This window comes from Panthera leo, chromosome B4, assembly GCF_018350215.1.
Source record: "Panthera leo isolate Ple1 chromosome B4, P.leo_Ple1_pat1.1, whole genome shotgun sequence".
Taxonomy (NCBI): Eukaryota; Metazoa; Chordata; class Mammalia; order Carnivora; family Felidae; genus Panthera; species Panthera leo.
Genome location: NC_056685.1, coordinates 79,336,077 through 79,345,901, shown reverse-complemented (window position 1 = coordinate 79,345,901; position 9,825 = coordinate 79,336,077). Strand labels below are relative to the sequence as shown.

General features: G+C 52.3%; 1 protein-coding gene across 4 annotated transcripts; it reads right to left on the bottom strand.

Annotated features, from left to right (window-relative positions):
• Positions 1 to 874: 874 nt before the first annotated feature.
• Positions 875 to 8,996, bottom strand: AMHR2 (anti-Mullerian hormone receptor type 2). 4 transcript variants are annotated; one of them, XM_042946677.1, is made up of 11 exons: positions 7,451 to 8,996; positions 6,973 to 7,155; positions 6,526 to 6,717; positions 6,185 to 6,259; positions 5,874 to 5,998; positions 5,529 to 5,759; positions 3,834 to 3,948; positions 3,519 to 3,691; positions 3,168 to 3,315; positions 2,860 to 2,996; positions 875 to 1,974 (listed from the first exon to the last, which is right to left on the bottom strand). In XM_042946677.1, exons 1-11 carry the CDS (start codon positions 7,521 to 7,523, stop codon positions 1,765 to 1,767), a joined length of 1,662 nt encoding a protein of 553 aa, XP_042802611.1. In that variant the 5' UTR covers positions 7,524 to 8,996; the 3' UTR covers positions 875 to 1,764. The 4 variants fall into 4 exon arrangements, with proteins under 4 accessions (XP_042802611.1, XP_042802610.1, XP_042802612.1 ...); XM_042946676.1 differs by having other exon boundaries at positions 6,973 to 8,996; XM_042946678.1 differs by lacking the exon at positions 6,973 to 7,155.
• Between the last annotated feature and the right edge of the window lie 829 nt (positions 8,997 to 9,825).

Here is a 9,825-nt window from a genome sequence, read left to right as displayed (position 1 = left end):
GAGAGAGATGGAGAGAGAAACGGGGTGCTCTTGAGAGCCAGGGAAGAGGGTAGGGCAGCCCAGCTGGTGAGGGGGAAGCAGGATCTTGGATTTTGATGTGTTTGGTTTCAGGTGGTGGCTGCCTGTTCACACGATGATGTCTTGCAGAGAATTAGAGTTCTGAAGGAAAGTGAAGTCTCAGGGCTTAAAAGTGGACAGGCTCTGCACAGGCTAAATCCTGGAACTCTAGAACACCCAAGCTAGAAAGGGACGAGAGATCATCTCAATGTTCAGTCACAACTGTTCCCATTTATAGAGTGTCCACTGAGGTCAGGTGCTGCACAGGACCTGTCACCTCTTCTTTTTTACCCTGAATCAACTCTGCAATCAGGGTGGGCATTTTTATCCATACTTTACACATGATAAAACAGATTCTAGGGTTAAGTAACTTGCTCAAAGACATAGGGCTCAGTCACTGAGCAGGAATCAATCCTGTTATAGTGAAGTCAGAGCCGTCCCAATCGTCTACTGGAGTTAGACCAGAAGGCCTCCAACCCCCTGATTTGGCAAGTGAGAAACTTGAGGCCTAGAAAGAGAAAATAACTTGCCCAAGTGCACTCAGGTAGTTAGAAACTAAACTAGGGGGGGCTCCTGGCTGGCTTAGTTGAAGGAGCATGCAACTCTTGATCTTGAGGTCATGAGTTCCCCACACTGAGTATAGAGCTTACTTAAATAAAGTTAAAAAAAAAAAAAAAAGAAGATCAGGTCATGATCTCATGGTTCATATGTTTGAGCCCCGCATCAGGCTCTGTGCTGGCAGCTCAGAGCCTGGAGCCTGCTTCGGATTCTGTGTCTCCCTCTCTCTCTGTCCCTCCCCTGCTCGCACTCTCTCTCTCTCTCTCAGGAAATGAATAAACATTAAAAAAAATAAAAAAAATGAACTAGTGCTATAAACCAGGCACCCATTGTAACATGTCCCTGAAGGGCACCCTGTGTGAATGGGGTCTGGGGTGGGAAAGAAAAGCCACTAGAAATCACACATACACACACACACACACACGCACAAGAAATGAAGGAAGAACATCTCAGCAGAGCTCACAAGGCCTTGCCTACAATCTCCACATAACTTCCCCTCTCTCTCTCCACAACACACCCTGCGCTTTTGCTTCCCAGGTTCCTTGTGGTTTCTTACTGCACCACATGACACGACACATACTGCCCTCACCACTCCTGGAAAACCACTCATTCAAAACCCAAGCTTCCCGTGCCCTGTGAGGTCTTCCCACTCAAGCCTCAGGAGAGGACACCCCCAGGACCCTGTGCAGGCCCCACAAAGTGAGCTGTGCCTCTCTGAGCACCTTCAGAGCAGCAATTTGGTTTCATCACATCCACCCCTTTTTCCCCAGTGCTCTGCCATGCGATCGCACCAAATAAAGGCTTGGGGAAGAGAAAGAAAAGACAACAGACAGGAGGAGCCCCAGGATCACATGAAGGAAGGCCCCAGGACATGGAGATAATGCTGACTTCGTCTCCTTCCTGTGCACACCCACCCCTAGTCACTCATTGGGACTGCAGTGTACTAGATGGCCACAGAAGGGTCCAAGCATTCAGCAAGTAGGAAAGGCAGTGGTGAGGCAGAGCAGACAGGTATCTGATCACCGTATTTATGTTTGCATGTACATAGGTTATACATAAACTGCATATTTACAGGTGAGAGATGGTACAGGAGGACTCCTGGCACCAGGGCCTTGCTGAATGCTGAAGCAGCAGACATTCAGTGGAGGCCTACAAGGGAGAATGGCAGTGGGGAGGAGGTGAGAGGCAGTCTTCTGGGCAGAGAGGTGGGCAGTCATGGGTACAGCTCTCTGGGAAGGAGCGGGCCTCCTGAGGACGGGCCAGGGCAGCCAGGCGCTGCTGTACACACTCAGCTGTCAGCCGTGCTTCTGGGTCTGCGTCCCAACAGTCCTCTAGCAGCTCTCTCAGGCCACCAGGGTCCTGGCAAGAAGGACCGGGAGGCAAGTTTAATCCCGGGATCCTGAGTGGCCCCCTGACCAGCCCCAGAGTTGAAAGGTGCCCACCGCTACCCTGTTCTCAACACTCCTCTTCTGACCCTCCCTGGAGCCTCCCTCTCCCGGCCCCAAATGAGACCCAGCCCTCAGCATCTTGCTTCCTATGAGACAGGTTCTTTGGTGCCTTCCAGAGGGACCACCTTTTCCTCTGAGAAGCTAATTCAGGTTAATGACTTAACACACTGATGGGAAATTACTCTCCTTCCTTTCAGGCAACCAGGGTCTTAGGCAAACACTGCTTAACCCAACAGATACTTGTGCAGTGGAAATTTCAGGCCAGGTAGCAGGGAAAGGGGCTTCCTGTTAGGAAACTATTTATACAGACCCTGCAATTTCACCATTTGGCCACTATTTTAACCCTTTATACCCAGGGCTGGCTTTTATTGGGTCATGGTAGAAACCCAGATGTGTAGGACAGGGCGAGGAATTTTTGGATGGAGTATTGGGCTCCTGGGTACCAGGAGTGGAGCCATTTTGGGAGCAGAGCTCAGGGCAGAAGCAAGGCCAAGGTAGGCTTCCTGGAAGAGGGGACTGGGACACAGGGCTTACGGATGGTGGAGACAAGAGAGACAGACCAAGCAAGTCTGAGCAAGAGGAAGGTGCCTGTCTCAGGAATGGCTGTGTGAGACTTATGGTAGAAGAGGATGAGCTGAGGTACAGGGCAAGTTTGCTCAGCTCCAGCTGAACATGAGCCAGGAGTGGTGGCAGATGAGAGGAGACAGGAGCAGATGGGCTGGTCCTGGTAGTCAAGTCCTTGAAGCCCAGGCCCACACCCTCCAGGTCCCCAGCCCACCAGCAGGTGGCCTCTTACTGTGGTGAAGCAGTGCCAGGTGGATGGGATGTAGGGGCGCCTTCTCTCCTCCACGGCCAAGGTCCACAGCTCACAGGTGGTAGGGGTGCTGCCCAGTTCTGCCTCGTAGGCCAGTTGGAAGGGTGGTGGTCTGCTGTCTGGGGAAAGGCACAGGGGGCTAGGTGTCAGCTAGCCCTAGGGTGTCTCCTTGTGGAAAGGCCGAGAGGGAGAAGGGCAGAGCTTCCTGCGTCAGGAGGCAAGTGGATCTAGAATGGGCAAGTGAGACATGGAGAGGAGGGGAGAGGGGGCACTGTCACACTCATCCTTACCAGGCCACAAATCTGGGCAGCGGCTCAAGATCTCCCATAGGAGCAGAGCCAGAGAGTAAACATCGGCTTGCCGGAGGGCCGTGCCCCAGTCTTGTAGGTCCAGAGTCTTATCCAAGAGCTCTGGAGCCATGTACCTCTGGGTGCCAGCCTAGAGGGAAAGGCATGGAGGGCCAAGAATCATCTCACTGGCAAGCCTCGCTGCAACACTGGTACGCGCGACATCCCCCCAACTAGACTCAGCAATGTCCCAAACTCTACAGGTACTGCCACACTGCTGCCACAGCAAAGGCCACATCTTCATCAGGAACACTGCCATCATCTCTGGGCCTCACCCTTATCCGGAGTACTCACCTCCATGATGGCAGCTGGGCCTCGGGGTTGAGTTGGGGCCCAGGTGGGAGGCTGGGTGAGGCCAGGGAGCACCAAGGCAAGGCCCAGGTCTCCAATGGCACACGACCCATCCTCCCGAATGAGCACATTCTGGCTGCTCAGATCTCGGTGGGCGATACCTGGTTTGTATTGGCCTGTGGTAGAAGCCAAGGTTGAAGGGGTATGGATCTTCTTCCTTTCTCTTGACCCTAGTTCTTCCCATCTCTAGCTAAGGGAGAATCAGAAACAGCAGTGTGGCTCCTGATTCCCATGGCTTCCTACTCCCAGCTCACCCACCATCCTGCCAGCGCTCCTCATGGAGAAATGCCAGGCCCCGCGCCAGGGACAGCGCCATCCGCATGGAACTTCCCCAGTCACTGGTGTTCTGGGTCAAGTAGTGGCACAGGGATCCCTAGGGAGAAGCAGAGAGAAGAGGAAGACACATGATAAGCTGGAGGTGGCTGATCTACCCCAGGGAGCAGAGATCAATTGACAGACATCCCCCTGCCTCCCCTAGCAGACTGACACACTGATCCATCCAGGCTGAGACAAGAGGCAGTGGAGGAGTGAGAATGTACATCAGTCAGATTGACGGGAAAAACAGTAACCCTACTTCAAATGTCTGAGCTCTTACGATGTGCCAGCCCTCCCGTAATCCTCACAACAACCCTAGGAGGTGTGTGCTCCTGTGATTCACGTTTCACCAATGAGGAGCTTGAAAGAGAGCTAGGTAAACTTGCTGGAAGTCACCTGGTGAGAGACAACCAGAGCTTGAACCCAAGCGGTCTGACTCTAGCGTCGCTCACTAGTAACCACCTTCTACTGCCTGGGGACTTGAGACAAAAACAGAAACAGAAGAGGCAAGGCAAACTAGGTACTGGTACCTTTTGTGAACCTCCTGGCCTGAAGTGTCAGGCCTGTATAGGATAGCCAGCCGATGGGGACAGCTGTTGGGCAGAAGAGCAGCAGGTGGGGGGCAGGTGGAAATTGGGAGGCAAAGGAGTCACAGCATCCCTCATTCAACAAACATTACCAAGTGCCATCAGTGTGCCAGGGAAGTCAAACAAACAAAACCAAGAAAGCAGAGATTTTTGAGCTGGGCATTAAGGCACAAAGAGGGGACTTCCCAGAATTCAAGATGTCAGAGATCGAGGACTGCAGGTGCTAATAAAGTCCCAAGTCCTTAGCAGGCCCACAGGGCCAGGCCGGGTCTGATCCTTGCCTGCCTCTTCCTCTTCCTCTTTCCCGTCCGTGACCCTCCCCTCGAGTCACATCTCTTCTTCTCTCACAGTACCCCCTCTCTCAGCACTTAACGCGCTTGACAAAACTCAGTTTTGTGTTTACCTGACCCACCCTGTCTCCCCCACTACTCTATAAAATCTACAAAGGCAGGGGCACCTGGGTGGCTCAGTCAGTTAAGCCCCTGACCTCAGCTCAGACCATGGTCTCATGGTTCATGAGTTCGAGCCCCACATTGGTTCCGGGCTGATGGTACCAGAGGATGATTGGGATTCTCACTCTCTCCCTCTCTCTCTGTTCCTCCCCTGCTCATGCTCTCTCTTTCTCTCAATATAAATAAATACACATTTAAACAGCTTAAAACATAATAAAATAAAATAAAGTCTACAAAGGCAGGGACTAAGATGTCTTTCTTAGCACAGGAGGTGTGACATATAATTCATACATATTGGTTGAATGAATATATAAATGAGTTTGGAGGGCCGTGCCTTGAGATATTTCTTTAACAATGGTTTTCTTTAAGGATGGGAATATGATCGTTTTGAAATCTCCTCTTCTTTGTATTTTATGAGTTAAAAACATTAGCAGTATTGCTTGTGTAATAAAAAACCAAGAAAAAACCCAAAAACCATTTTTAATGTGGAGAAGAAGAAGTCTGAAGAAGAATAAGCACAAGCAGGGCCCCACTGCCATCCAGCCATGCACCCACATACACACACATGCAAACACATAGAGATGTCCCTCGGTCCTCACCTTTGGGTGCAGCTCCAGTACCAGCAGGGGCCCACAGGGCAAGGGCCCAGGGCCCCCTCTGCTGGCGGTGATAAAGCGGACAATGTGGTCGTGCTGTAGGCTTGGCAGTTCGTATAGTGCTCTCTCAGCTTGGAACTGGGCCACGGCCCTCAGGGAGAAGGCCTTGATGGCTACCAGCTTGCCTTGCAGCTGCCCAGCCCACACCACTGTGTGACCTCCTTCCCAGATTACCTGGTGGGGACACGGTGCCGGGGGTGGGCCTCAGCTAGCGTCAGGGCCAGGCTTCCTCCCCAGACCACCTTCTGGGGGTGACTGGAGGACCCTCCCCCACCCCTCCCCGGGCACCTGGGAGAAACACAGCTCGGGCAGCTCGGGCAGCTCAGCACTCCAGTCCCTGCCTGAGCCTGGCTCTGGCTCTGGCTCTGGCTCTGGGCCACCTTGGACTCTGCAGGCCTTTCGCTGTAGCAGGGCTGGGGCAGAAAAAAGCCCTTGTGTCAGGGTGCACAGTCATGGAGACTGGGAAGGGGGTTTTGTGGGAGGTAATGGGCTCAGGGTGTAGAGATCTCAGAACCATGGGGTCAGGGAAACGTGGAGAGGGGTCAGAGCTTTGGGGCAGTGACTTGGGGTCACAAGGGAGGAATGGGGTAGATTAGTACCCAAGATGATGCTGCCCAGCAGCAGCAGGAGGAGGAATAGCCCCAGCAGCACCAGCACCATCCAGATGGACTCGCCTGGACATTAAGGCAAGAATGCAGCCTAGATGAGCCCTGTCCCAAATCTGCTCCGTTCCTCTCACCCTCCTCAGAGAACTTGCTTCTGGATCCACCCCCACCTTGGTCACAAGCCCCTTATCTCCCAGTCACCAGGGCAACCAACTTCTCAAGGCCAGGAGGAGGAAAACTTAGGATGGGGGTAGGGTGAGAACTGGCCCTGGTTCTACCACTCATCCTAACCTGGGCCCCAGCCCCCACCAGGCCGCAGCACCCTGAGGGGCTACCTGGGACAGCTTGGGGACCTTGGGAGCCAGGAGTCCCAGGGCTCCCTGGAGGAGGCAGATGGCTATAATTGGCATTGCAGAAGTCAGTGCCACAGGAGCAGGTGAAGAGAGTGGACCTGGGGCCAGGGTGGGCTCGGGGGCTCAGCTCACAGTGGGGGGCCTCACAGTCTGGCTCATCACTGTCTCGGCATCCTGATGGGGTGGAATTACAAGAGGGGAGAAAGGGAGAAAGAGAGAGAGAGAGAGAGAGGGCGAGCGAGCATAATGGAGTCTAGGAACAGAGAGGGTAACCCCGTCCTCTATCAAAGACATCCCCTCCATCTCATATGGGCTTTTCTTTCCCTCCACACATTCCATTTCTCCTTCTCTCCCACTGCTATAACCCCCACCCCAGGATGTACCTGTCTCCCACCATAGCTATCACCTGCTATATACTTTGCCATTCACCTTGCATCTCCACCTGTGCCTGGTGTTGGGTCAGGTTCCAGATCCCAAAACAGCAGCGGCTGTAGAGGCAGCGGATAACCCTGGGGGGCCCTGGTCCTGCATCTAGCAGCTTCCCCAGTGTCTTTGTGCTTCCCCGCACTCCAGGGGCCTCAAAGAACACACAGGTCCGCCTGCTTGGGGGTGCTGTGGCCCAGGGTGGGGAGAGGGGAGGGTTCATGATGGGAGTGAACGCAGGGGCAAAAGCAGCAGCCAAAAGGAGGGACAGAACATGTTTCATATCCCAGGGCCAGCATGGTAAAGCCACAGGAGGAAACAGGGTCAGCAGAGGCCTGGAACCTGACCCCACCATGGGGACACGTACCTTTTGCCCTCACTCACCCACCCCACTGATTCTTCCAAAGGGATGGCTGCTGCTTCAAGTCCCGCTTTCCCTCAATGGGCGATTGGAAAGGCCCTGCCCCACCCTGTAGACACTTACCTTGCACAGCTATGGGGAGGAGTACCCAAAGGCCCAGAGTCCCCAGCATCATGCTGGAGGAGGCAAGCAGCATGGAGAGGGGAGCATGAACCAGCACAGCTGCCCCCGGCAAGAGCTTCGTTCAGATACAGGACGCTGTGGGTCTTCTGATCCCTCAGTCCCCAACTCCGCCCCCCTCCCTCTTTCCAGTTGCTGCGGGGGAGATGGCTGCTGTGGGGGAGAGGATGGGTGTAGGGAAAAGCAGGGAGAGGGAGGAGCAGAGAAGCAATCACATATCCTCTTCTCTGCAGCCACCTCCTCTTTTCTCTGCAAAGTGGGAGGAGGGGGTCTTGGAGGCCCAGCTGAGAACCCTGTGATGCCTGACTTCAGACCTCTGCCCTTTGCTGACCCTGGAAGAAAGTGCTGGATCCTGTCAGTCCTTCTTAGGCTGGAAACCAGAGTGAGGTCAACTGAACCATTTGGCTGTGCCCAAGATCTCTCTAACCCTTATTTTCAGGGCTCGGATCTGTAGCTCTTTGGGCAGAGGCAGGCTTCACAGACCATACTAAAGTTGACCTCAGTTTCCAAACTCAAGAATCAGAAAGCAGTTATATAAAACTTCTCAGAGTTTAAAAAAGTCACATTGAAAAATGGGAATAATGGTAAATTTTATGTTACCAAAAATTTTAAAATCATATGGAGTCATACACTGAACAAAATCACTATTATTAAGAAGGTAACAAACTTTTATTGAGCACCTATGTGCTATGGCACAGCTAGGGCTATGCATTTTACAATCATCTCATTTTCCCATTGAGCTATTTATTATTATTTTCACTTTACAGGTAAGAAAGGTAAGCTTAGGTAACTTGACCAAGGTCACTCTGCTAGGAAACAGAGCTAGGATCTGAACCTAGGTAAGTCTGATTTCAAAGCCCAGGCTCTGTTCTTTACATTATGTCATGAGGCCTGAAAACAAAAAATTCAGCAGTAAAAAATATTTCCATTTGATACAGTGTTTGAATATTTGAATTTGGATGGCTGAGAAAATGTACACCATTCATTACCTGCCAGCAGGCACTAACTAGACAAGGAGGGTCCAGTTCAAACTATCGCCACCAGAGGTCAGCAGACATAGGAGAAACTCAGGATGCTTCCTGGGGGCAAAAAGGGCCAGCCTCCTATGAGGACTAGTATCACCTGTATCTACTAAACTGCAGAGACTGTAAAACGTGAAGGGAGAGCACAGGGTATACAGTGGGAACGTCAGCATGGAGATGGAAGAAGTCTATGGTTTGTGGTGCAATAGGAGACAGGAGTCCAGCTCCACCAGACTCTTCCCCAGAGTAAGACATTACAGTAATAGGTAATCATTTCCACATCTGTGAGCAGTTGGCTCCCATGAGAATTAGAGTCAGAGGGGACCAGTTCCCTGTTTTCCTAGCCTCTGTCCCCCTGGTGGCTGCCTAGAAACCCTTTCTGGCAATGGTCTGGCTTAGACCAGGAATGAGACTGTAACTCTTTTTTTTTTTTTTTTAATATATTTATTAATGTTTTATTTTTGAGAGTGACAGAGAGAGAGAGAGAGAGAGAGAGAGAGAGAGAGAGAGAGAGAGAGAGAGAGAATGAGAACAAGCAGGGGAGTAGCAGAGAGAGAGGGAGGCAGAGGATCCAAAGCGGGCCCTGCACTGACAGCAGAGAGCCCGATGCGGGGCTCAAACTCACAAACCGTGAGATCATGACCTGAGCTGAAGTCGGACGCCTTACCCGACTGAGCCACCCAGGTGCCCCAACTCTTTGATTCTGGAGCCTTTCTCCTGGGGACCCTGCATGAAGGAAGGAAAGAGTAAAAGTTCCAGTAGTTGTGAAAGAGCAACTGGAGGAATGACAAGGGCCAGAGGCAGATAGACAGCTGCCCATCCCTCCCTCCGACCTTCTGGGAGTCTGCAGGGCCCTGCCAGTGAGATGGAATGTTGTACTTAGTTACAGCGATCTTCCTTCACCAGCTCCCAGATCAGATAAGTCTGGGGGTGGGAGTGGGGAGGTGGGGAGGTGGGCAGGCAGGAGTTGAAGATCAAATAACTTCTTGTGTCTGGAGTGTCTCAGGAGACTACCTCCTCCAGAGGGGAACAAGGCAAGGATCAGGCAGGAAGGCAGTCTCCTCACCCAAAGCCTTGGATAACCTACTCCTTTTCAAAGACAGAAACATTCCAGCCAGGTTTATGAGGTGAGGTGGTGATAGAAGGGGTAAGAATCTGAGAGCTGAGGGATTAGGAAGGTCCTGAGAAAGAACCTCAGTATAGAAATAAAGTCTCCCTGGATTCCACATACACAAAGATCTTCATCAGGATCCCGATTCAAGTCTGCAGTGGCCCAGTAAGTTACCTGTGACCCCC

Excerpts from the sequence above, each read along its gene's own strand:
- AMHR2 (XM_042946676.1), bottom strand. The coding sequence starts at position 7,321 with ATGGTGGGGTCAGGTTCCAGGCCTCTGCTGACCCTGTTTCCTCCTGTG. Across the intron at positions 6,718-6,972 it reads GGCACAGGTGGAGATGCAAG|GATGCCGAGACAGTGATGAG; the intron begins GTGAATGGCAAA and ends CCACCCCATCAG. Across the intron at positions 3,692-3,833 it reads TGAGGAGCGCTGGCAGGATG|GCCAATACAAACCAGGTATC; the intron begins GTGGGTGAGCTG and ends CTTCTACCACAG.